At 38.1% G+C, this 27,255-nt stretch overlaps 2 protein-coding genes across 4 annotated transcripts in view; one reads left to right on the top strand and one right to left on the bottom strand.

Moving 5' to 3' along the window:
• The window catches only part of TG (thyroglobulin), a 156,279-nt gene that overhangs the window by 91,292 nt on the left and 37,732 nt on the right, over window positions 1–27,255 (top strand). Inside the window, exon 41 of the mRNA XM_054060798.1 lies at window positions 1,569–1,768. Coding sequence (XP_053916773.1) covers window positions 1,569–1,768 — 200 coding nt within the window. The remainder of the gene's footprint in view (window positions 1–1,568; window positions 1,769–27,255) is intronic.
• On the bottom strand, window positions 5,706–26,159 carry SLA (Src like adaptor). 3 transcript variants are annotated; one of them, XM_054059568.1, is made up of 8 exons: window positions 25,965–26,159; window positions 20,745–20,855; window positions 15,120–15,219; window positions 11,593–11,679; window positions 10,210–10,313; window positions 9,312–9,443; window positions 7,218–7,350; window positions 5,706–6,284 (listed from the first exon to the last, which is right to left on the bottom strand). In XM_054059568.1, the coding sequence occupies exons 2-8, from the start codon at window positions 20,803–20,805 to the stop codon at window positions 6,065–6,067; spliced, it is 837 nt and encodes a 278-aa protein (XP_053915543.1). In that variant the 5' UTR covers window positions 20,806–20,855; window positions 25,965–26,159; the 3' UTR covers window positions 5,706–6,064. The 3 variants fall into 3 exon arrangements, with proteins under 3 accessions (XP_053915543.1, XP_009558315.2, XP_053915544.1); XM_009560020.2 differs by having other exon boundaries at window positions 20,745–20,838; window positions 25,965–26,158; XM_054059569.1 differs by lacking the exons at window positions 15,120–15,219; window positions 25,965–26,159 and having other exon boundaries at window positions 20,745–20,995.

Below are 27,255 nucleotides of genomic sequence, written 5' to 3'. Positions count from 1 at the left end.
TAAATTGCTCTTTGCCTAAGAAATAGCTACCTGTCCACAAAGAGGCAGCATTTTATTCCACTATCCGTTTCTTTTAATTCTCTAGTTTCTAAACCTATCCTTTAAAATTGTATGTTTTGGTCTTGGCAATAGAAGAAACGAATAGTTTCAGCTCTGTTTATATCCCCGGATTTTCTGTCTTTTTTGTTGTTGGTTGGGTGTTTTTTTTTTTCCTTTCCCCTAGTTCTGAATATGGAGAATTTGAAATTGTTAAAAATGAATAGCTTGTTGTGAATTAAAAATAACTAGACAATGAATACTCATTTTCTATTCCTTTCTTAGAGGCTGTGTAGGAATTACTTATTTCTGCTTTGATTGATGTAAAATTAAGCTTGCCTAGAGGTTTACGTAATTAGGAGCTTTCAACATTACTTTGTTATTAATCAAAGTAAAAGTTTGCCAGTGATTGGTGTTGAAAATAAAGACTTTCAAGTGGTGATAGTTAAGCATGGAAGTATATGGTTTATTACTTGGTTTTTTGTTTCAATGGGAAAAAAATGTGAATACATATAACTCAGATCTCTATAATTTAGGCATAGGCCAGTCTCAAAGGATACATATTGTGATGTTATAATTTCTAAAATAATATATGTACATGTGTAAAGAAATGCAAGATGGTGTGATTTAAAAATGATTAGTTAGACAAATAAGTGTGAAAGGTATCTAGGAAACAGAAAGATGCAATTAGGTGTACTGCAGGGGAACAGTCGGTTGAATTTGACAAACACACCAGTTACTATTTACTTTTAATTCATTTAAAGATCAGGTTACTTGTTTAGAAAAAGAATCTCATGTAGTCAATTTATGGATACTTGAGCCTGGATTCATGTCTCCTGCCATGAGGTGTCCAAATGAAGCTTAAAGATGGAGTGTTATTTTTGTGTGAAAAAGAAAGGCAATTGGGCACCTCCAAGAATGCAGTGGGAAGAATCGTTAATTATATTAACTTCCTATGAACTGTCATTTCTTGTATTTTTATTAACTTGTTCTTGTGTTATTATGAAATACACTAACACTCTGTTACGAGGCTTCCATAAAAACCTCCTTTGAAATGGTATCCAGAGAAAAAGATGTTCATCTGTTTTTAAAAGTAATGAGAATTAAACAGAGTAATGTTTAGTTACTCTTAGCTGCATCCTATCCCAAGTAGGCATGCTGAATATATTCTGCAGACAGAGACCACAGAGTCCTCTACTCTGGCTTGCATCACACCTATAATATGAAACTTCTAGTTGTTTGAGTGGGGAAGTCTTACAAAATATCTGATAATTTCAGAAGACTAGTGAATAAGCATATGTGGTAACTACACTAGCTTTTTTTAATTCTTGAAGTGTTAAAAACTGATATTAAGTCTGTTAATATAGTTAAGTCTGTTAATATAGTGAAGGCCTTGGAAGAAACCACTTCAGGCTTTTGAACTTCAATGTCAGTTTAGTCAAGGTTCAGGTGCAAGAGCTGCTAAAAATGTAACAATTTATTTCTTTTTAGGTTTATGTCTTTCAGACCCATTTCTTTAATTTCCACAACAGGTTCTCCTGAGGTGAGTGGAAATGCTGGCCTCTTGGATCAGTTGGCAGCTTTGAAGTGGGTGCAGCAGAACATTGTTAGCTTTGGAGGAGATCCAACCCGGGTTTCTTTGGGAGCCGACCGTGGTGGGGCAGATGTAACCAGCATTCACCTGCTCACAGAGACAGTGGATATGGGCCTCTTCAGCAGGATGTTGCTGATGGTAAGTCCCATTCCTGCAGTTTCAACTTCATTGTGAAAGGATGTTTTTACAGACATGATGATGTTGCAGTGCGTGGGTGCTGGTTTTATTTCATCCATACCTTGGCAACATTAATAGGGCTGTTATTGCTGTTAAGTTTCATCTCACCTGTGGCTGCTGTCTCCAGGAACTAGGTGCTTCACAAGGATGTACCAGACATGCACTTGATGATTGATTTAGTCATAGTAAGAATCTGGTTTTCGTCATTGTGGGTTTTGTATATTATATAAATAGTCTGGTTTCATAACTTAGAGGTACAACAGGTTGGTTTCCATTCTGTAAATACTCCTGTTGATCAGCAGGTTTTAGACTCCAAAACTGATGAGCCAAACATCTGTGTGTTTAAAGCATCCGATCTTTTCATCTGATCTCATGACAGATTTCATTTAAAAGAGAAAGCAAGTTTCAGAGAGTCAGTCAAAAATCCCTTTTTTTGCTTTTTTTGCTGTTGGCTGTTGGAATGTTTTCACATTCACCCCAAGTGATCTGTATTTTTACAGCCCTTCCCATGTTGAATCTCAGGACTTTGAGATCAGCTTTATCAGCATTGATACTATGATTGATCTTTAAAGCCTCAAATGAGAGCAGTGTGCTCTGAAATGAGGCTTAATGTTCAGTGGTGATTTTCACATCTGGCAGAAACAGCACTTGAACAAAATGATCTCTCTGCAAGCAGTGTTCACTTTGAAATGTGAGCAGAGGAACAGAGTTCTTGGTCCAGGAAACCAAAGGCCAAATTAAATAAAACCTTGCCTTGAAAATAATGGCATCTCTATTTACTGTTTAATTTTTTTTCAGTGTACACTCGCTCCAGGAAACATAACTTGCCTTTTGCATCCCCATGTCTCAATAAGATTATTTAATTGTATCACTCTAGTGGCGAAAGCAAGGGAAGTTGTTCAAAATCACTGTTCAGTATTTGGGGTTTTCTTGTGTCGTTTTCAGATAATTCCTCACACCGTTCCCAGATTTTTTAGATGCCTCTTGGCATAGTGGTTAATTTGCCAGTAGACCCAGAGTCCTTTTCTCTTGAAATACAGTTCCATCCTACTCATTCTCTTAGGTAACCAACCCTTTACTGGTTGGTTTATTGTCTTAGGATGTGGCTCTGTGACAGCTGTAATAACGTACAGAGCAATTTACCAGTTGAGCAACTGATGAAAGGGAAATGCAAGGGCCTCTTTGCTTATCACTACTGCTGGAGTGTTGTTCCACATTACATTTTTTCTTTTATAAAATAAGTTTTGAACTCCTACAGCAGAATATTGAATAATGGAAAACGGTAACAAATGTCATGAGCAGGTGCGTGTATCAATTCTTCCCACTAATATAGTGTTTCTAACAATTTTCTTCCTGAGAATTCTGGAGACCACTGTCTTGGCAAAAGCAGGATCTCCACTTTCAAATTAATGTTAAATATTTAACCTTACAATGTCATAGTGGATTTAGTTTTCTTGTGAAATACACTGATAAAATAAAAAGCAAGAAGTAATGACAGTGGCTTAAAAATGTACTTCATCTGGTTTTCTTTTTTGATTTTTTTTTTTTTTTTGTAATGAAGTGATGCAGAATGCAACTGTGGCTTACTTAGATTTCTTATTTACACCTCTTGTAAATGGGTATATCTTGGTTTTGTTCCAAGACACCAAAATCATTGAGTACTCTTAAAAAGAGTTGCACACAGGTTAAAAATCATGAAACTGAGAATATATACCAAATATGGCTTTCCTGAGGGAAAATCTCATGAAGCAATACAGCTTTTCTGAAAAAGATAGTTTTACAATTATTGGCTGGGTGTTTGTCATACATAAAGAAATTATACTGTCTGCAGAGAGGTGTGATGTATTAAACTTTCTCTACAAGAAGATGTGCAAATGAAATAGTAAAATACTATTGAGTTTCCTATGTCTGCCCTATAATAGATTTTGTTTGGAACGGTTCTAAAAGAAGATTGTTACAAAAGCAATGCAAAGCTGTCAAGGGTACTTTTTATAACTTATTTCATCTTTCAGTAGTGCGATTAGAAACAAAGTAGTCTCAATAATTATGGTGCCTAAAATCATTTAAGAGAATTAACATGGTGTTTGACTTCAACTTTTGATTAACTGGTTTATTTACCAGTGCAATTTTGATGCAGAAGAATGGATCAATGGCATGGGTTGCCTCTGTCTCTTGCAGCAGGCTGTGGAGGCCAGATATGTAAGGTATTCCCTATAGGCATTCTCTGGAGGGTGTCAGAAGGAGAGGTCCCAGACTTCCTCCACCCAAAGCAAAGGAAGACAGCAGGTCACTCCTGCCCATGGAAACAGGGCAGCCAACGTTGGAAAAAGCGCATGTATTGCCCTACTGAAATCTACTCCAATGAGGTGCAGAGCTCTCACATGAATCCTAAATATCGAGTACTGGCACAGGATGCCAAGGGAAATTGTGGAGTCTCCATCCCAGGAGATATTCAAAAGCTGTCTGGACGTGGCCCTGGGCAACTAGGTTTTGCTGACCCTGCTTGAGAAACAGGTGACCCTGCTTGGTGCCACCCGATTTGCGCTGCACCAGGTCGCCTCCAGTGGCCTTGTCCATCCTGAGCCAGTCTGTGATTGTGTGAACCTGTTGTCATCAGGACACATCACCTTCCTACAGAGCGTGTTCCAAGTGCTGCCTAGTTACATGGGCTCTTGGATCCTTTTGTCAAATTCCATCAAACACATCTTCTGGCAGAGTCATTGCAAAACTAGGTGTTTGTACTAGTTGCACACTAGGTTTTCTGTTTTCTAAAAACAATGTAAAAAAACCTACTGGATATTATTTTAATGAATAAATACAAATTATGACTTAGAAGTCTGCCATGCTCTCCATATACACATCACTGGATAATAGGCAGTCACCTTAACATATTAATAATGATCAGCAACAGTAATGAGTTTCTACAAACACCTAGATTTCCTAAAAAACGCACAGAATTGTGCTGAGTTATTACAGAGGAAAAAAAATATAAACCCCTTTCCTTGTCTTTTCAAACCTTCATTACTCAACTCTGTGCTAAAAGGTATGACAGAATATTAGATTGAAAAGATCTTGACTGAAGAACATAGAATGCAGCGTTTTACACCCCTGGATATGACTAATTGATTTAGAAAGTCGTCACAAATCAGGTTCAAAGGACTCTTTTATAACTTAGCAAAGGATACATACATACAGAAAAAATAATTTGTTATATTTTGGATAGCTCATTTACAAATCTTTAAGTAATTTAATGAAATGTGTCATTTCTGTTTGACAGAGAAATTCAGGAAACTCTAACATCTGCTCTTGCTGATTTGCTTTCTTAGTTTGTTTTAAAACAGCTGCTATTAATATAAATAGTATACATAAATATGGGGGTACCTTCAGAAGATGAGGTTAAAATCTGGTCCTCTACACATAAAAGGCCACTCATTTGCAAGCCTCCCCTTGCAGTTAAGCATGATATTATCACATTATAATTAAACCCCACTTTATTCTTAGATGTGTGTCTGCTAGACTATGGGCACCTGAGTTATGCTTTTGCATATACCTGTACTCCCACCTTAGTGCTAAGCAGGGACTTCTCAGTGAGTTAAGCCTGTTCTTAATTTTGTGGCAATGCAGACCATTGCCAGCAGTTGAATTAAATGCCACCTGGAAAGTCAATAGTTCTAATTTTTTTCCCTAAAAGGTAGAAATGACAGAAGTATGAAGTCAATAAAATCAGGTGTTTCTTGGATGTCAGAGGTTGGATGCTTCCTTGGGGTTACTGACAGCTTTTTGACCCACAGTCAATGACAATGAATGATGCTATATAGGGAAGAAAAAGGCTTCTTTTTCTCATTGTGGATGGATTCTGTCATGATGGTTTTCAGGATACCAGAGTAAAGCTTATTTTATGTTCTTGAGCTGTAGTTAGTCCTTCCCTATGCAATCACTTTTGTACCATGGTTGGCATCACCCTTGATGAAGTCATCTGCCTCACTTGGCTCTTAGCTTGGAGCCTATTGCGCTCGTGAGCAGATTCTAATTTCAGGTGCACGGGGGACATCCCCAGCATATGCTGTGGCTGAGATACCACTCTTAAGAAAGTCTCTAGTTAACACTCAGAAGAGGAAATGCAGAAGCATTGCCAGCATTTGATCATCCACTGGTGTGCTTGTGTCTCGGCTGTTGAAGGACTGCAGGACCACAGGATGTGCTGAGTTTCTCTTCTAACCACTCAGTTGTATTTTTTTTCCCCTTATTGTGTTACATTTAGTCTTCATAGTATGTAGGGGGCAAGTGAAGGGTACTCTTACGTTTGCTCCCTGTGTATATAAGAGATTGGGCTTTCTTCTTTCTGGCACTTGCAAAAGATGCGTTGTCACCCCCTGTTAAGGAGAGGTAGGAAGCAATACTTTCCCTCAGGCCATAGCTGAGACAAGAATCATCTATTGCTGCCAGGGTGCTTTCAGTATCTTCAGTCATCTCCAGCCTTTAAAAGAACAAAATTTTGTTACTGTTCCAGCTACTTGAACTGAGCCTATCAATGTACTATTAGCAGTTTTTAAACTAAATCATGTTAATCTTGTTGTGTAAAAAAATTCCTGTCTCATAAATCAACAGATTTTCTCGTCACTTAGCTATTTTCTGAAACAATCAGTACAACAGTAGTATCTAAATATATTTTGGCACCTGAATAGGAAATATCATCTATATACTTTCTTTCCTCTTTATCAGTAGGAAAAATGGCTTTTACTGCACAAAATTTTCTTGCATTTGTAAGCAAATTAGTATACTTTGTGAAGCAAAGATAGTGCAGGGAAATTTACACATCAAAAATAAAAGGCGCTTCTGTTTCTGTAGGTGGATTTTTCATCAGATTCTGAAACCTGACCTACTTTCTCTAGTTGCAGTCATGATATTAGAAATTTCATGCACTGCAAGTAGGCTGTGTATTGAGAGACACACGGCAGGAAAGAATTATGCTGGGATAGTGTATTCATTGCACTTGTGCTGCTTCAGGGATGGCAACCATGTGAACAGAGGGGAACCTCAGACTACAGAGGCTCACACGTAAGCCATTGCACATTAGTGTGCCGATGGTGGTGGATCTGGCTATGTTTTAGGGCCCCGTTCTTACTCCTACCCCCTCAGTGAGAGGACTTATGAGTCCCAAAGGGACTGCATATATGGCCACACTCTTAGCTGGACAGGAGAAACAGTTGAATGTTAACTATATTTTCTTTCAAAGTTAGACCGAGACTATCAGTTAGAGAGATGGACACCCAGTTTTCGTGGGTTGTCCGGTCTTTAAAACAGGTCTCAGAAAAAGAAAATGGCTGTTTCTTCTGTGCTGTTAGTGCAAGTATGTACAAGACTGGAAAAAAAAACCCTTGTTTCTGGTAGTCTGCGTTGCATGTGGTACCTGTGAATGTTTCTCCAGTTGAAAGTTTTATTCCGCATCACCACAGGAGGAACTTGATTCACTACGCTGTTGTTATTAGTGCATTGGGTAAGACAAGGTGTTGTAAGGACACAGCAGAGACCATCCGCAACTTCTGAAAAGGGAAATGAATACCCAGAAATTTAATCTATGCCCACTGTTATCTTCACTGTTTTCACTCCCTGGTGCATATTCAAATAAAAAGCTTTGGACATAGCAGTAGTAGCGTTCGATAAATTGTGTGTTCTCAGCAAGAACACTGAAATACAGGCTTAACTTTTTCCTTTCCTCATTCCTTTGCCTTTTAATTTATCATAGGGTATATTTCCCAGAGTACAAGTGAGGAACTGAGATATAGAAATATAAAGTGACTTGCCCAAAGTCTAGGAGGAAGTTTGTGAAAGAGTAGGGACTTAACCTCAGGTTTCCTGAGTCCTCAGTGAGTTCTGCTTTTGCCTCCTATTGTGTCAGCCATTCAGACAGAGTGTAAAATAGATGCAAGATGCAACCACTCAGATTGGTTTGTATGTGTACCTAATCTGCTATGGAATATGGCTAGGGAATGAATCAAGGTTCACATATTGCTTTCATTGAAGTTTCTTCTCTTCATCCTCTTCTCATTGCTTCACTAGGAATACTGCACTAGGAATATTGTGGTTTTCTGCCCGGGTAGAGAACATTGTGGCTGAACACCACCTTTTTACATCTTTGAGCTTTATTTTACAGTGAGATTCTCTATTATCTTGTGATGAGGGAAGGGAGTTAAATCTCGCTATGTCTGCTCTTACACCTATAACACAAGTAAACATGTCAATCGTTTTATGTTTGGGTTTCTACCTTCCCGAATTGTAGGCTTTGTTTGCTTCTTTCTAGATAGAGAAAGGTACCAACTAACTAAAATCTAAAAATAAATAAATAAATAGAGATGATCCAGTTCATATTCTCACTCCTGTATTTATATTATTGAATATGAAACCTTCTTCCACATGTTTTGAGTGTGAATATGGCTTTTCTCCCAAATTTATCAGAGTACTCTTTAGCTAATGCACTTTTTCATTTACCTGTCATATATACACAGATATGGTGGCTTTACACTTCCAAAATTACAGAATACTCATTATTAATTAGAGTTCAGAATCTACAGTTCTCTCATAACTTTTATGCAATTAACTTATTGAAATCTTCCTTCCTCATTTTAAAATGTTCTAATCTTAATGTGTGATAACTGCAGCCACTTATTTGTGGTGTTTGTGAAGTTATCTCTCTGACACAGGTTAGAGTGCCATAAATCTAGAAAATTATCATTAAAACAGGTGTCATCCACTGGACAGATACTAGTAAAAAATGACTGGTGAATTTGAGCAAACAGCTTGAGCCCCTTGAGATACCTTCTGCTGATAAAATCCAGCCATACTGTTCTAAAGTATTAGGGAAGAAACCAACAATATTTCTAAGAATTTTCTACTGTAGATAAGGTTGCGTGATACAGGAGTTCCTAAGGGAAATGTGATTGCAGAACCTCATCTTGCATGCCCTGATGCTATCTACCTCCTACATGGTTAATAAGTAAACACTAGACATGTCCACGCCGGTAAACAAAATGAGCCAGGAGTTGGACACTGGCCCTGGGACCCAGAAACAAGACTTGCATCCATGAAGGTTAACATTTTTGTACCCTTGAACTTTGACATCAGCTGTGCTCTGAGAGGTGCCGGACACCTCTGGCCTGTGTTAACCTCCAGATTGTGTTTGAAAGTTGTCTAGGGAATCGCAAGATGTTAGTTTGGAACAAAATAGTGTTAGGGACAACTCTATTTATTTGGCCATACAATATCATATGCTAATATGGGCAGAGCCTATCTGTCTTTATTTAGTGGAGTTCTTGGGTTGATTTCAGTTGTATATATTTCTATTTAGGATAAAACATAAAAGATGTGAACCAAAGTGTTTTCGTTTACTTGTTCTTTGTAGGAGTTGCAAGTCTCAGATGTAGGCAAAACTTCTTATTCTGGACCTTTAATATTGCAGTTTTACTGTTGCAAGTGGAAAATATGTTTATTCTGTAGTTCTTTTTACCTGAGTAGTGATTCACAAGGTCTTCAAGGCACTGAAAAGTTTGCCGTGGAGAGATGTAATACCAGTTATTTGGAAGGCGGAAAATCCTGTAATGTTTCACTTGCCTGTGCCGCACCGACAAGGAATATAAGCCTGAAGAAAGAGGAGAACTCATTAAATGAAAGTAGGTCCCTAGCTTTGGATAGATAGGTGTCCTCAAACAGTATCTATAAGGTGTAGTGCTGTGAACCCAGAAAGATCTGAAAAAACCCCGACCATCCATCCTAGTTTCTACTTGCATAGTGTACTTTATACTGAAGCATAGCAAAGAGAATAAAAGTTCCAACATCAGCACCTGAGATTTTAATTAAATTTAAATTTCTTGTATGTTTTTCGTTATTTATACCGGGATTTTTTAAAAAATATTTTAAAGGAAGTTTTACAGAAGTTGTTTGCCTTCAATAAAATTGAAGGCATGTCATTATTAAGCGTAAATAAAAGAACCAGCTGTTTATATAGGAAATGCACTTAGCAGACACCCCTGCTTTTTGAACTGTATTTTCTAGCTTTTTTGAGCAATCTTCTGTGAACCAGGGCAAAGCTCTGACTTTTCCTCCATTTGAGAAGTCCCACTGCCTAGTAAGCTTTGCGTGCAACCAAAGTAAATACTAGTGCTTAAAAAACTGTGTCATGTTTGTGCTTATGCTTATGGAACTTTCCATGGCCATCACTAACCCTGTTTCCATCACCACTTGTAAAACAGGTGACTGGTGAAAACTGGCACTGGGTGCCTTTGCCTTCCTATTACATACATTTTCTGATTTCAGACTGATCCATATGAAGCAGAACAAGGAATGAATTAAAGAGCTGTAAAACTGTTAATGCCTGAAATGAAGGGGGGAAAATTGTGTTTTCTCACCTTTCCTGGTTTCACTCTCTCTGATCATGAAGGAGCCGACCTTGGTGTTGGGTAGCTGTAGAAGTTCTTCTGCTTTTTCTCTTCCCAGCCCTTCAAATAACCAGCTGTGAAGCAGGAAAAAACAAATTCTGAAATTTGGACACCAGTGAAACAGATTGCAGCATGTGGCCTTGAAAGTGAATTAGCCAGGAACAGTGACTGCAAAACTAACACTGCCTTTCTGTAGTTATTCTCTCAACTGTGTCCAGGCATATTTCTCCAGTTTGTGGAGAAAATTTTGCTCTTCTTTTTCATGTATTGAGTTCTGTTAACTTTTGTGAGACTAAGAGAAGAGTGAATGAGATTTGGACTGATTAAGGAAAATAAAAGTTTTCAAATTACCTTGATCTGAATAGTTACAACTATACCATGTGGTATATTGATGGCAAATCTGTGACAGTAGTTAACTCCCTTTTTTCATTTAAAGCATTTCTGTTAACCCCAAATTTTATTTTATTATATTGTAAATATACACAAAATGAAATAGAATTCTGATTTGGCTAAGGCATAGTCTAGTAATTCAAGTTAATTTGCTTTGTGGATAAAGGAAAGTGGAATCAGTCTTCTTGTTTATTATCATCAGTAAGATTTGATACAGTCAGCTATCAGCAAAATGCTCTTAGGGAAACTTCAGACAGGATCTTTCCTTTACCATACCTGTGCCTTGTCTTTGGGAAAGCATCTCTAATTCATGAGGATGTAAAAGCATATTAAAATTTAAGTACCTACATAGATCACAGTAAAGTTCACAGCTCATATGCTTAAAATTAAACAGGATTTAAAACCTTTGCCAGAAAAATTTCAAGTGTGTCTCTTAATGTTTTTCATTTTCCCTACTGGTGTCTAGGGCAACAGGAAACTTCTGAACCTTCCTTAGCTCTTCTAGTGTGAGAGTTTACATTCTTCAATGACTTGTTAGTTTTTCTACTTGTTCTTTTTGGTCTATATTTTTCATCAGCAACTGTAGCTCAAATTTTACTTTTTGTAAATATTAATATTTGTTTCTATCTGAGGGGTTTTTATACATGTCCTAAAATTAGACATCAGTCCATGAAACAGTAGTATTTTAAATAGCTTAAACAAAGTTTGAGATTTTTTTTTGATCCTTTCCAGCTCTTAATACTAGGATTTTCCTTTCTGTACTTAGATGGGAATTTAGTATTCTCAGATTTCAAAGAAATATAGGACTATAAACTAATAAAGGACTATGAATAAATAAAATTTCTGTCTATCTAGTCACTGTTGATATTTTTTTATTACGATATTGAATAACTGTACTCAGAATAGTATATGTAGCATGTACAAATGCAGTGTTGAAAGGCCATAGGAAAGGCATTTACTTACCCGTGGTAAACCTTTGCTACGTATTTTCCTGGAATATAGTTTTCTCGACCTGTTGTAAGGGAATGGACTCTCCACCAGCCTCCTTCACTGTGTGAAAGCAAGAGAAGGGATATTTTTAGATGTACTTTCAGAGCTTGTCCTCATTTTAGAAATGAGTTAAGATACACAGGTTAGCCTGTAAGCTTCTGTCCGTGTTCTTGGATCTATGCATTCAGAAAGGGACCCAAGTTTGTTTCTTTTAGAGTAGTTCCTTTTCTAAATCTGCCTTAGAATTAACTTTGGACACAGAAATAAAGTACATTTGTTACATTAAAATAACATAAATGATTAAATATTTTTTCTGTAGCTAAAGAAGAAGAGTAAATACTCAGTGGTTATACCATGCTGTGCTTTCCCTTCCTGCAGTTAGACTTATACTGGTATCCAATATACTCAGCTTGCAGCTGAATATGCTGTGTCTGGACAGCCCTGTAATTACTCCTGTAACACCAGGGCAGAGATACTCAGCAAAAGGACCCTGGAAACGGGTTTTCAGTATAACAGAACCCAGTTCATGGTTTGCCTTTTTCCTTTTCTTCAAAGAGTTGCTGACTGGACACCAATAAAAAAAAAATAAACAACCTCATAGTGAAACTAGGTGATCAGATATATGTTTCTTCACTGATATATCTTGGGTTCTTGCTGTGATACTGAATGCTGACTTTGGTTTTTGAATTCCTTAGGAAGGGCAGAGTAACAAGGATTTTCACAGGGATACTGCAGAGCTTTAGTGATTAGTGCAAGGATGCTGGTGATTGGGTTCTCTCTACCTTTTCCTTTAAGAGTTTGAATCCAAATAACAGTGTCTCTTGTGTTGGGGAACTATTTTTGTGTATGTTCATATAAATGCTCCCATATAATGCCTGAACTGCAGATCAGTCTCAGTATGTCAAAACAGCTGCACTGAAAACCCTTGGGTTAAACCTCCTGAGTTATAGCTGCTGGGACCGTGGTCTAGAAAGCATATGCTGAGGAAAAAAGGCAAGTGTCTACTGGAAATTTCAGGGCCACACAAGTTTTGTTTGTGAGTGTGCAGCTCACATGAAATTATCTAGAAGAAATTTAGGTTATTTTCATTTTTTTTCCCTGCAACTCTCCCAGACAGAACCAAGAATTGCAATATCAAAAAGTCCGAGAGACTCAGTAAAGAGTAATTCTAACCCTGAAAAATCCCTATGATCATTGAAAGTCCCAAAGCAGCACATCTCTCCTGGGGCAGGAGCCATAGAAGTTATGCCGATTGGGGAGGATCATTGGAGGGCATCTGGTTTGACCTCTGCCAGCTAATTGCTATTGTTCATCTCGTAACGAGAGGTGCCTAACAATTATGGAGAGTGAAAAACTGTGCTAGTGTTTCTTATAAAATGCTGCCAATCCAGAGCAATAACAAGCATCCGTGAGGAGTTCTATTTTCTATGGGTGTTCCATGTATCCATATCCTGTCAGAATTGGTGGGGCTGATCACTGCTATATATAATTGCTGTGGTAGAAGGCTGACAAGCTGCTGTTATAGAACAGAAGCAGTGTGTGCTGGCTACTCACGCTAGCTTCTCTGTGGTGACTCCTTGTCACTCATGCTCTGATCATGCCTGCCGTGCCACTGCTCTCTTCCATTACGTATTCCTTCTTTGGCTAAGTTGAGAAAAAGATTGTCTCTAGAGCTCACGTTCAGCAAGAATCTGCATGCAAACAGTTCCTATCGATGTCAGCACATAGCACAGCAGGCAGGAACGGGCCTTTCATTAGGATACTATGCTTTGCATGAAGCATTGGGGTGTCCTGTCTTCTGTGAGCACACAGATTCAAAACAGGAAGGGGAAAGTTCCCATCAAGGCTTGCTTTAGCTCTTATTCAGTGTTAGGAGAAGCTCTTGATCACTGCCAAACCTGCCTAGTTTTATTCAGAGTTTGTCCAGCAGATTGTACTATGTAGCACATGTATACATATGATATACCACACATAATTCCCATTAATACAGGGGTATGTAGTTATGTGACGTTACGAGGGCTCATAGCTGCTGAAGGCTGGGACTGAAGCTTTAAGCTGGATTTTCCAAGCTAAGGCAATTTTTGTACGATGTCATGTATGTTATGCAAACAGCAGCAAGGTTTAAGCAGCTGGAAGTTACCAGAGAAGATTTCCCATGGTTTAAGGAAGCTCTCAATCAGCAGAAAATGAATCTGATGGTATTGTCTGAGCCTTGTGATCTCTAGATTCAGGGAGCAGGGAAAGTACGCTTTATCAGCAGAACATAACTGCGGCCACCCTGAGTCAGACCAACGATTTGTGTAGCCCTTCATCTTGTCACTGACAAAGGCCATTTTCGTCGCAGTGACCTGGACAAGAGTCCAAGAATTTATTAGTCATCTGTGATACTTCTTGAGTAGTTCTGTCATCCAACTATTTGTCACTCTAACTTTCTCAGGTAGAGAATTTCTTTTACAAATTTAAAATTCCTTAGAGGATTTCTCTGCTAGAAATGTGTCTGGTCTCCCCTGGAACTTATCTACCAGCTGCAAAAATGAAATCTTTACACCGCTTAAACAAAAATTAAACAGTGGTTGGGAGACTGAGTAACTTCTAGGAGGTAACTGTGTATGGATACAAATTGTGAGTAAAAGAATATCAAGGTTGCTGGCTTCCTTTTTTTCAAGAAGAGTGCACACTCTTGTGTGTGGCTATATTTGTACTATGACAGATGAGGGCCAGTCTGAACTACTGCTTTCAAGCCTACTTCTTTCTTGAGCTCATAAATTTTTGTGTGGAACTGGCTGGGAAATGTTTGACATTTTTTTTTCCACATTAAGAAAATGCAGAATCAATTTAAAAAGTTAACAAGAAGAATAGCTCTATTTCTAATTTTATTTTTGTTAGTGTTGCTTTAAATCTAGGCCTAATCATAGAAGAGCTGATAGATAAAAAGGGTGATAGAGAAAGTGAGAGATACACATGACACAGAGACATTCAGAATTATTTTCCTTTTTGGCTAACATGGGAAGGATACTTTCTCAAAATATTTTTTCAAAGCAGAATTCTGTTTTGAGACCTACTTTAGAATGGAGTCTGAATCCAGCTTCAGAAACCACGTTAGAGGAATCCAGGGATCAAAGAACAGTCTGAAATCCCAAACCGTTAAACTATAATGAAATTTATAGCATAGCTAAGCTGAAAGAAGGTATTTTTTAGTGTGAAGCTCGTTGCCCTGAGAAGTTCTTGGTGTCCCATCCTAGGAGGTATGCAGGGCCAGACTGGAAGATGCTTTGAGCAACCCGATGTAGTGGAAAGAGTCCCTGCCCATGGAAGAGGGTTTGGATGAGATGATCTTCAAGCTCCCTTCCAAACTATTCTATAATTCTATGCTTCCTTGCAAATTCTGAACTCAGTTCATTTTGCTGAACTGCATCCAATTTGGGCCAGGTATGTAAAACAGAGCTTTGCATCAATTGTAAAAAAAACTATTTTTTTTTTTTCTTAATGGATCAACTTACTCTGATAACACACGTAGTTTTTCTCCTACATGAAATATAGGTTGGCTTATGTCTGCTGAAGGATAGTCATAGAGGACAGCAAGGAAATCACTCTCCTGACCTGTTAAAGAAGAAAATAAATGTCACTTGAAACTAAAATAGAATTGTGGAGCAGAAATTGTTTTTTCATTATGTATGTTATATTTTATATAGTAAGTCAAATGGGAAAAAAGTCTCACTGTGAAATGTCACTTGGTAAACATAAAAAGCTAAATACGAGCCTATAACTTTACAAGAACAATATGGAGATATTGGAAATTAAGTAATTGGGTTAATTGTACGAAACTAAATTTAGACTACTTTTTCTAGTAATTACCATATTTAAAGGACATATTCAGTTTGAAACTACGAAAATTAGTAAGTATTTATAGTATTAGGAAGTAACCCAGTTTGATTAATGTCACTGTCTCTAAATGTCTCCAGCTACAATTCTGAGCCAAGCTGATGATTTGCATTTAAGGAGAGGAAGATGCATGTTGCATTGTTCCATCGTTTAATACCACTGATACTTTTCAAAGGTATGGCATTAATTTAGATCAAGAGCAATAAGAGTGTGGCCATTATTGCCCATTTCCCATTGCTTAAAAAAATTAGTTTGATGATCAGCCAGAGTGTTTTATTCTACCCCCTTGTGTGGAAACTGTACTAGAGGTAGCACATGATACTCTTTATGTTCAATTAAAGAAGAGAGGCAACAGAGTTGTTTATAATTAAATCACTAGACAACTTCAATTTGCAGAACTGAGGTCAGTAAAGTGAGAAGAGGACCTTTTACATGATTTGGGATTACTCTGGGCCTTGCAGCACTGTGCAGGACACATGCTGGGTTTACTGTCTTTCTGAAGGATGGAGAAGGCACTTTGCACTGGGACTATCAAATGTGCAAGAGCTCCTCATCCAGCAGGAAACTGTGGTGTCTGGTAAATGCTGCTGGGTGGGAGATTTAGAAATGTGTTATGCTGAGTTTTTCAGCCCTTCGGCAGAAATCCTTGTGAGAAGTGTCATGCAATACGGTGCCTGTACTTCTCCTGGAAGTAGGTCCCTTCCCTCTGCACGTTGCAGTAACCTCCACCAGTACATGGGGTGACAAAGCTTTCCTTCTCCCTCTAGCAGGATCAGCCCCTCATTCCTTAGTAATACAGTGTAATCATATGTTTGCAGAGGTGGTTTGACCTCCGTACTTGCCCACTCTGTGCAGCTCACCATGTGCAAAAGTAAGAATGAATTCAAGGGAGGAGAGAAAGAAATTACCCAGAGAGATAGACACACTTCTGTGTCCTGTTAGATTTTCTCATTTAATATAGATTCCTCATCTACTTCTCTTTAGGAAAGATAGATTTTTTTTTTTTTTTTTAGGGAAACCTAGAAACAGCATCCTGAATGAATGCTGGGACTGGCTTTGTGTTTTCAGCCTCTGTGTCCCAGGGACTTGCAAATAACTCACAGTAATAATGATGAAATGCTAGAGGAAAAATGCAAGCCTGGAGAAAAGAAATATTTTCAGAAGGAGAGATTTTACACTTTTTATCCTTATAGCAGTGATAATGAGACTATGAGTGTTAAGGAAAACATTCCACATAAATGATTTAAAAGAAACAAAAAGCAATGTTTTCTAAGCTGATTTTGAGTAGCTGTTTGTTGTTATGCTATAAAGACTTGTTTTATGCAAACTAGTGGGTCGTTTACTTAACGGTCAAACTGACTGTAAGCATTGTTGGCCTTTCTAAAGTTTGCTCATTGAAGTAGCCCCACAATGCAGTTAGGGGGAATCCTTATAGACATAGATGTATGGAGTTTGGAATAGACATTGATTAGTGTTACAGTGTGTTTAGTATTAGTATCACCATGGTTTTCTTAATTTATTAATGCCACTGAATTAAGAAGTACCTTTCTATTAATCAGCCAACGGCTGTGATTAGTCTACTGTAACTTATTATATAATTAGTTCAACTATGCTGAAGAAATTCTGTGCTAAGTATGCCTTTGATTGCTTCCCTGTTCTGCACTAAAAATTGAGACACCTTCTCTGTCTATGAAACTGCTTAGTACCTGGGGTTAGCAAGACTGAGGTATCAGTGCTGAGTCTTTTTCAATGAAGCAAAATCTTTACCATGGACTAAGAGAAATACATGCCACAAGGTCACTTGTGAGGACTGCAGAGTGAGGATAGAGCACTATTGTCTAATTTATTATTGTAGGTTGTTAGACAACAGTTCTACATGGAATGCCATTTTTTTTAGGTTAATGACAATATCTTTAGCAATGCTTCTATTAAAACTTATGCTGTTTATTTATAAATGTTTTGTTTCCATACTGAAAGGGTGGAAAACAAGTGCTTCTCTGCTCTCCTTCCTTGCATATGGGTGGTTTGCATTTTGTTATGCACTGCAGAGTATGTGACTTTTTCTCTACTTTAGCAAGACCTGTGTTACTTTGCTTGCACTTTCATCTTTATATTTGTTTTTGTTTCAATTTTGCACGTTAATTTGTCGTTCTGAAAAGGAACTACACAGTGTTGGATGCCACATCCAAGCCAAAGTTAGCTCTTAAACAACATGTGCTTATATTACAGTGAAAGTAAACAGGTTTTGTACTACCCAAAGCTTTTCAACCCTCCTACTCCAGAAAAAAGACCTCATTTTAATTGGTATTTAAATCAAGCCTCACTGGGTTTTTTGGTCAAGTAAAATATTTCACTGCACAGAACCCATACTAACTCCTTTCAAATGCAAAAGCCTCGAAACAGGGTCTAAAGAAATTACACTGTTTCTCCACACCTAAATTTCACAATGATCTAATAGATTTAATCTGATGAACTTTCCACACATTTAAGTTGTAAAAGAAAAGAGAAGAGTTTCCTGAGTTTTTCTAACGCCACCTCTTCTCTGCAGTGCAAGCGTAGACTATGTCTGAAATGGAACAACTCAAAAGTTAGAGTGGAAAGAGCAAAACACAGTCATTTCCACTGAATCAGGTGTTAATTCTGGTTTGTTTGGGCGTTTTTAGGAGTAGGAAATTAACCTGAAATACATTCTAGTTTAGATGTCTGCATCCCTGGATGTCTTGCAACTTGTGAGGCTGAATATTGCATGCTTCCACTTATTCACTGTGAATGGACTACAAAGCACTATTAGAAGGGAGAGCACAGGCAGATCCAGTCAATCACCCTCAAAAACCACTGTGCTGTGGTGTGCTCTGTGTGCACCAGAGTGGTCCCTACCTGGAGTGAGAATAATCTTAGAACTCACCTCCCTGCATCATCCCAGGTTTATTGCCCAGCAGAAATACTGTCGTTTGTGGCATGGCATATACCAGAGGGTAAAGGAGGGCACTGGTGTGTGTCTGAGAGGCTGGCTGTGCAGCAGCCGTAAGGTGTGGCTGCAGAGTCGCACTGCTGTACCCAAATTAGATCTAAACCAACCAGCTTGGGAACTGAGAGTTATGCAGGTGCAGCTCAGTAAGGATTAACCCTTGATTCACGGTCCCAAGGGAGGAAAGGGAACCGGGTGGGCTCACAACCCCTGCTGACCCCTTGCTGTCATAGCTACTCTGTTATCAGTATTTAGGTTATGCCAGTGATGCCCACACAGTGCGGTTTTTCAGACAGAGTGCAGTCATATGTTGAGTCCAAATGCCCCCTTGGGAAATGCAGCTTATGCACTGTTCCCATTCTCAGGACCAAGACTCGTGCACTGGAATTGAGGAAAGCATAATGTTTTGCTTTCAGTGCAGCTCTCAGGCAGCACAAGAGGCTTAAAAGGCTCTGATGAACATATTTACACTGCACATCAAGTCTGCAGACTCCAATTATCTGTTTTCTTCTGTCTTCTTTTTGGATATGCGTTCTTTTCTCTCTTTCCCTTCCGTTTCAGTCCTTCACTTTATTCAGTCTTACTGAAATAAGCCAGTGTAAAATCTGCTTTACCTAATTACTATTTGGAGTGTTGTAAGTCCATGGATTTGTCCTCCACCTCTCTTAAATCATGGGTGGCTGATCCTGGCCTGGAGGACAATCTTCTGTGTTTGGTGATGTGATTTGGACTTTGATCTGCTCAGGAAGGTCTCCCTGAAGCCTTCTCCTCTCCAGGCTGAAAACCCCAATTGTCTCAGCCTTTCTTCACAGGACAGTCATTCCATTGTTTTGTTTAATTTTTGTGGCCAAAAAGCCAACTTTGTGCGCTTAAACATAGGTATCCAGTGCAATTTAATCTGTGTGAGTGTCTGAGATATTCCTATGGTCTTGGCAGATGCCACTGCAGCTATGGGGGACTTGTTTCCTCCCCAAGTGTCAGCAGAAGGTCAGGCAGGATCTGACAAAGCACCTCTCTAGTTGTGCTAGACATGTAGGAGAGTGCATGTAGATCAAGCTCTGAATTATTTAATGGGTAATTTCCCCTTGCAGTCATTGTGCTATCAATGTTTGCTGAGTTAGTTCTTAGGGGTATGTTTTATTTATGTCTGCAGATGGGATGCAGTTGGCTTTAGCTGTGCTAAATCCTGACTTTTAGTATGTGCAGGAAAAAACAAACTTAGTCACAGCCATGGCAGACTGGTCCTGCCCTGAGTGTATGCATGTTTCTGTTTTGATGGTTATGGCATTTGTGACAGCAATTGTTTGGAATATCAACATAAGGCACTCTTCGTAAGAAAACCCACAACTGTCAGCTCATATTATGGCTCTCTGAGTAGCTATTAAGAGTATTTGTTTCCTGCTTTATTAGAACTACATGGATACCCATATCCACTAGTTCTTGGCCATGCTAGAAGCAGGGCTGAGTTTCCTTACAAAACTAATGAAACCAGGCTGATCCCCTATCCTCATAATAATAATTAAAAATAATCAAAACCCAAAACAAAACCCAAAAGCTGTTTTCCTCACCTCTTGTACCAGCTGTCTCTTGCATTGAGGCATGAGTGCTGAGGTTGTAGTGACTCTCCATCTACTCCCTTGCAGGTTGAGAGTAGGAGCTTGCTGAATACCTCCTATTTTCCCCCTTAGATGCATGACCTCTACCAGCCTATAGGGAGGTGGGAGATTTACAACCTGTTTTTTTCACGTGTGGATGCTTAGAGCAGTTGTGTTATATCCCCCTTTGGCATCTTGGCCTCTGAAATGTGCGTATCTCTACAACCTTTGTTGATAAACCTGCTGACAAGTTGACTGTGTGCGCTACTTTTAATGCAAATGTCTAACAGTGGTTCAGTGCAAGTGCAACAACATTAAAGTTTTTAACCTTAAATGAAGCAAAACCAATTTTCATGAACAAATTTGTATAAAATATTACAGGCAAGTATATAAAAATACAGTATTTCTGTTTTCTGAAGTAGTGCTTCAGTGCTTTCTGAATTGGAAGGAGTGCCTTTCAAGCAAATATAGTTTTAACATTTGGGTTTTTTTAATTAAAGAACTTGGAAAATGAGCTAGAACGTACCTAAAAATAGGCACTGTCTAGAGGATGCCCTCCTTCTCCCACAGCAGTCATGCATTTGCCTGCTTTTACTGTCAGGTGGATGAAGGGAGACACATGAAATGTGCCATATATTTTTAAGCATCTTTCTCTTGTAAGAAATTAAATGAGTGCTTACCCGTTTGGCTCAGTACATTTGTTTCTTCAGAGGCTGTTGGTGTTTTCACACTATTTCCCATTGCGCTCTCGAATTCTGTTAAAGCTCTTCAGAGCTAAATCAAAGGAGACACTGAAATTAAACATCAGAATAACACCTGCTAAGCCAACAGATGAGAAATGACCTAGTTTAGGTGTCTCCTGTTTTATAAAGTTTTGCTTTTGAGAACTCTTGTGTCAAGTTCATGTGAGAGTTTTACATGCTTGCTAAACTCTCACCACTTTGGTGTTTTTATCAGGGGAATAGCAGAAAACCACAGCTAGGGAAGTTGCTCAGAACAACGCAATGTAGTAAAAGTTTCCATTACCAGTACCTCAGCATAATAGGAAGTCACAGCAAAGCCATGCCCATACAGTCGTTTCATATACAAAATGTTCTTTTCAACATTTGGAGTTCTGAAGCTACAAAGCAATTAATTAGATTATGTACCTTGTTTTCAGTGCTGTTTATATAGCATATCACTTTATTGCTGAACATTAAGAACATTGTTGGGAGTTTTTTTTAATCTAATATAGTTGTGCTTGCTCCAAATGTGGGCAATGTTGTTTTTCCTTCTATCTATCTATCTATCTATCTACCTACCTACCTACCTACCTACCTACCTACCTATTGTAACTCCTTGCTTCAAATATTTCATCTCAAAGCACTCCTCCTGCACAAAGCCAGTGGTGCAAATTTTTTAGATACTTGTCTTAAAAAGTCTTGGTGGATATACAAGAAACAGCATCAATCATAGGACTAAATATTGTGAGAGGGACAATTCCTTCTCGTGGCTTTACTGCACCCATCCTAATTCTCCCTGATTATAGAGTGAGAATCACTTTGGATATGGAAGGTGTATCATGTTATTGTATATTTTTGAAGGCAGATCAGCTACAGGCTATAGTGGAGCTGTATCTATTTGAAATCATGGTTTAAAGTAAACTAACAATACTAGCTGATAGGTAATTATTTCTTGAAAATATATTTCTGTCAGTTGCACTGTGCAAATGATAACAGGAGTTCTAGCAGCATCATGTGGGTTCTGCATCTTTCAGTCTTTTCTAGCTTAAACATTTCAAAGGTGATTACTACCTTTGGTAAGTTGCCCTTTACTTACAACAGGCTAGAGCCTGACTGAAAGGGTACTGCTGAAATCAGTGAGCCTTTATTACTAATCCTCTTTTGGAATAAGACTGGCAGAATTAATTATAGTGCTTAATACCATAAATTTTTGATGTTTTACAGTGAGTTTTGGAAGGCATCCTATAAAATTAAATGCTATTCAAAAGAAAGAGAAGGAATATCTTATCAGCACAAACAGATCAGTGCTAAAACAGACGGTAATGCACTGTTTGACGCTACTTCATCTTATTTGAAAGCTTCTTAGTGCTTGTTCCCCAAGGCTCTTTGCTAGATATCTGTATTTCACTGGCGAAATAGTGCATTACCCTTACATTGTCTACATTCAGGAACTAGTTTGTGGCACATCTGTAGGATGCAGCTGTGCCAGTGTCTTTCTGACAAGGGTCTGAAATCTTCTTTCACAAGAGCAAAAAGCTGTTTCATTACCTGAAGTAAGTCTAGAAGCTGAATAAAAAAGTAGCCATAAATTTAAATAAAATATTTGGCCATTCATGTTTGAATAAAAGGGTCTCTCTTGATAGAAAACACAAGATCATTCCCCATTTAAATGCACTTAGGTTTCTAAAACTGAAATCAGAACTCATTTTGGCAGGCACTGTCTATTTGCTAGATTATAGTTTCCCATAGTTAGTTCCTGAACTAACTATGAATGTTTTTTCACAAGACCCAATTTTAATGTCTTCAACATTTTACTCAGTTGTATCCCATCAAGAATAAGAGGCATATGCATAGGAATAGTGCAGGAATAGAATAGATAGGAATAGGAATAGATATTATGTTCCTGGCTCATCTTCAAAACAGCCAACAAAATTTCCTGGGCATGGAAATAACGAGCTCAACATGGCTGAAAAAGTCAGCCTGAGAAGTGTGATAAATGCTTGCACAGGTAACCTCATCTGAGTTCTGTGCTATAGTACCTGCATTTTTGCAGTACTCGAAAAGGGTAGTTCAGTTTGCCTAAGCGTATAGTAAGTAAGCTACGGTTACCAAAAATTTCGTGCAATTCCAAATAGGTGCTTAGCATGGCAGCATAAATATCTTATGACCGTTTACAGTTTTGACACATGCAATTGTTATTTAGATGAGAGTAGTAATTGAATTTTGTGCTCTAAAAGTATGGAAAAATAAAAAGACTGGAGTCCTACCTCTATCTACCCCTTTATTCTGCGTTTCGGTATTTGAGGGCAAGGAGAGCAAGTCATCCTATCAGTGATCAGACTAGTGACAGAGTGCTTCCAAGGGCTTTTTTTCATAGTCTTAAGATACAGTGGATGCAATTTTCAGGTGTGTCTGATTCACTTTGAAAAGTAATAAGTAACATTTGTCCATGATCAAAAGACTTCTAAAAACTTTACCTCTCACTTACGAATTTTCTAAAAACATGGCACGTTTGAGCAAGACACTTCCATTTTCCTAGATGGTATTTAGGAGTCTAAACCCTAAACATTGCTATAAAAATACTTGAAGTGTTTTTGAAGGTTTGCTTATATGTAGTTCATAATTAAACCACTTTCTGTCTAGTCTAAATGAATTAAGTACTGGACAACAGGCATGTGCCTACTTCGTATTTTTGCAGAGCACAGCCAAAACTGGCTTGGCACATTTCTGCCGTACAAATGATCATTCTTCTCAAAGGACAGGGCATGCAGTTCAGTGCTGCTACCTTAGATGTGGAAGAATATGACTTATGGAAAATACAAATGTCATAAAATACTTACGGTAACAGTGAAGAGCAATGACGTTTTGGACTTTGATGTCAGTAGTGTGAGAACTTGTGTTTAATTACATTTTCCATGCTCTTTTACTGTCACTAGTTACCATTGGTGGCAGCATAAAGCCTTGAAAGGGACAGAGTTCAAGATGTTCTATCGACTCATGGCAGGAGTGCTCAATGAAAACAAGCAAATGGAAAGCCGTGAGCCCTGCTGCTGATTCACTTAGACGAAGTGATTAAAAGGAAAATGATAGATATCAGACTATGTTCTAGCACTAAGTCCACTCATCAATTATGCATTTGGGCAGAGTAAAGGTGCCTAAAATCCAGTCAAAGGTGGTCGAGTGAATTTCCTGCAGTATGGCTCAAATCTTAGACATTTGAAAATGGGATGGAAATGGAAGAAATTGGAAGTTTTGTTTGAAAGAGGGCAGGGGCAGGGAGGAGCAAAAAATTATTTCTACTTGCTTGCTGGCAATGGTATATCACTGTTTTTAGAGTAACTGTGTAGGAATTGGTATCCTAAATGTTCCTAAAACAACAGTTCACATGACTGTCAATCCTTTGCATTGCTATATAATAGACTATGGTGGTTTTCTGAATTTTTAAGATACGCTACAAAAGCAGACTTACAGGAAAGTGTAGGGCATTTTGTGGCTCAGCCAATATTTTTATTTCAGTCAACAGCAGAACAATAACAACTTTATAGATGATATTATTTTGAAATGGTGAATCTGCTCCAGGCACTGCATCTCACTTAAACTTGGTGACTGAGCTTGGGATACAAGTAGAGGTGACATCCCTCTGTTGTAAAAGCAGATAATTATTTCAGATCCAAAGGAAATAATTAATTGAGGGGGTTTTCAGAAGAATTAAAGAGATGTGCTAGACTCTAAGTTCACCTTGTCATATCAGCCCATTGCCCTGCGCGGAGGAGCACAGCTACTGTTCAGCTTGGGGGAACCACTGGGCTGCAAGCCAGACTCTACCTGCAGCTTTCCCTGCTCACAGCCACCACATCAGGCTTGTGTGGAAATTTGACTTTAACCATTAAGATCATGTTTGCAGTCTTCTAAGCTGTGGTCATTCCTCCCCTCGCCTGTCCACTTGAGCACATACTATTTAAGGAAAGCAGGTTGATGCAGCTGTAGCAGTTTGCAAACATACAGTTAGTAGGGTTTACTGATCTTTACTGCTTTATTTTTGCTGCCAAAGGGATGGTGAGGAACATCTACAGCCCTACTTCTGCTTTGTGCCCTATCTAACAATGGCAAAGCTCTCAGCAGATATGAACTCCTCACCTGTCAAGACTGGAATCTCACTGGCCTACATTGGGTGGATCCCAAAAACCTGTGGTACAATTTACACCTTCTGTTCCGGTGTGAAACATATCTAGCAATAATTTCCTTTCACAGAATCTGTTCTCTGAGAAAATGTACTTCTGGAGTAGTTAGATGGAACAGTGAATAGCAAAGCCTGTCACTTTGTAATAACTTTTTCAAAATATTTTTTCAATATTTTTTTCAAATATTTAAAATTATTGAGGGTTAGTAAACATAAAGAAATTAAAATATGAGAAATAAAATGGCAAGACAAGCACCTGAGTAAAGCCCCTCTGCAAGGAATACAGCAGGCATCTAAAATTAGGACATTCATCATTCCTGAGGTGATATAGCTTGTTTTATTTTTGTTACCTGATATTCATATCTATATCGCCAAGATCTTAGACTTTAATTTCCAGTGAAGTTCACAGGTAGTGTCTGAATGCCATTTAGTTTGAAGTATTAGTATCCTTTATTTTTAATGTGGGGAAAAAGTAGCTTAAAGTTTAGAAGCTGTATAATTTTTGATTAATGTCCCGTAATTTGTCATGAATCAAAATGAGCATCATTTCACCTTTTAGGCTCTTGTACCTTTACTCTTAGAAAGAACAATGTAACTCTGTAATCAAGGTAATTCACTAAAACACGTAACTATGAAACAATACAGAAATATCACATTATGCAAACTTCTAACACTTTGAATAAAAAGCTCACTAATCTATCTGTCACATTTCTCATATTTTGTGTGATAGTAAGCTTCTGTTTGCTTCAGCATAAGGTCTGACGCATCTATCTTACTGTGAGCTTTGAGAAGAAATGCTCCTTGTCCCTTCTATCTTAAGTACCGGTCTTTAGGAAGAGCATCAAGGCAGGCTTTTCTATTATACTTTTGGTGGTACTTGAAATTGATAGTCTGAACACTGTCATTGTTAATGAAATAGAAGTCTATATTATATAAATAAAATAGAAATATCTGGTCCCCTATGCAGATAATCTAAAATGTATCAGATCAATGTTTACCTTTAAATGATAAGCATGATATTCCCGATTGCAGTATTTCTTAAAAAAGCTGTAGTCATAATACTGCTTTCTTGCTGCCAGCAAGGTTTAGCTGATCAAGTCGAGGAGCAGCCGGTCGAATGAGCGTGTTGTGAAGTTCACACTGTCATGTAGAGCAGCATTTGCCAAGCAGGCCACATACTTCCTCTCTGAGAAATAAGGAAGGCTCAAAGTGTTTGCAACAGATGAGGTTGCTGTTGCAAGTCACTACTCAAGACAATTCTTATCTATGGGCTGAGGAAAACAGAGTGGTTTTTACCTTATTGCATCAGGGCTGGTGTGAGCAGATATGAGAAATGAGCAAAATTTCGTTTTACATTATGTACATAGAATGAGTTTATCTTTCTCCTTTATATATTTTTTTTTTTCCTAAAATCTATTTAGGTATTTCTGCTATTTTTTTCAGACAGACAGGAAGAGGTACTAAACTTTGTTTTCATTTTTTATTGAGTCTGCGTGGGAATGCACGGTTTACTTTATTCTTTACTCTGCGCTCTAAAACACCAATGTTTGCAAATAATTGAAGGTCAATATCAGCAATGAAATAAAATTGAGAAAGTCTGTCTATGAAGCACATTTTCATATCAGTTGTACAAAATGCAGAAGCAGGGGCCTCAGGACCTCTCATCTCAGTGTATGGGATGAAGAAAATAAGATACTAGCCTGTTAAATAATACCACTAAAGTCCCTAGTACTGCAGATATGAATATAGAATCAAAGAGATTTATTAAGGTTTGCCCTTTGCTTTTATGATCAAGATATGATCTGAAAAGATCACTTCTAGTTTTATATTAATAATTTTATATATAAATTGTATTTCTGTGTTAAAACCACCAAACAAACAAACTAACACCACTAAAAATACCCAAGCCAAACTAAAACAACCATCAGAAAACCCATCAAACTCAAGCAGAGTTCCTACTTTACACAAGAGCTGTTCAGAGTAGGTGCTCATTGCAATTCTAATCTGGTGATGAAAACTAAGAGTTGACAAGTGTGGGAGCTGTTGTAGAACTGTAGAACTGGAAACAGGAGACAGTGATTGAGTTCCCAAAGCTGTGCCAAAACTTGGAGCTATGTTAATTAGAGGAGAATATCCTCACCTTGAAGGGACAGGAAAGCATCAGGGAGCTTGATAAGCAAGTCAGTTTAAAATACAGAACCATGACAGCTTTGTAGCCAGTGCTTTAGGGGACTGGTTTTACCATAATGCCCCATGATTGTCCCTGCCACTTATATTTTGATTGTTTAG

Source organism: Cuculus canorus, chromosome 2 (genome assembly GCF_017976375.1).
Source record: "Cuculus canorus isolate bCucCan1 chromosome 2, bCucCan1.pri, whole genome shotgun sequence".
Taxonomy (NCBI): domain Eukaryota; kingdom Metazoa; phylum Chordata; class Aves; order Cuculiformes; family Cuculidae; genus Cuculus; species Cuculus canorus.
This window is presented reverse-complemented; position numbering and strand designations above follow the sequence as displayed.

What these genes read in the sequence shown, in the direction of transcription:
- SLA (XM_054059568.1), bottom strand. Translation starts at nt 20,805, where the DNA reads ATGGGAAATAGTGTGAAAACACCAACAGCCTCTGAAGAAACAAATGTA. An exon ending in AAACTACGTGTGTTATCAGA is followed by an intron (nt 11,680 to 15,119) that starts GTAAGTTGATCC and finishes GCTTTCACACAG; the next exon opens with TGAAGGAGGCTGGTGGAGAG. An exon ending in CCTTGTGAATCACTACTCAG is followed by an intron (nt 7,351 to 9,311) that starts GTAAAAAGAACT and finishes TTCCCTTTTCAG; the next exon opens with AAGTTGCGGATGGTCTCTGC.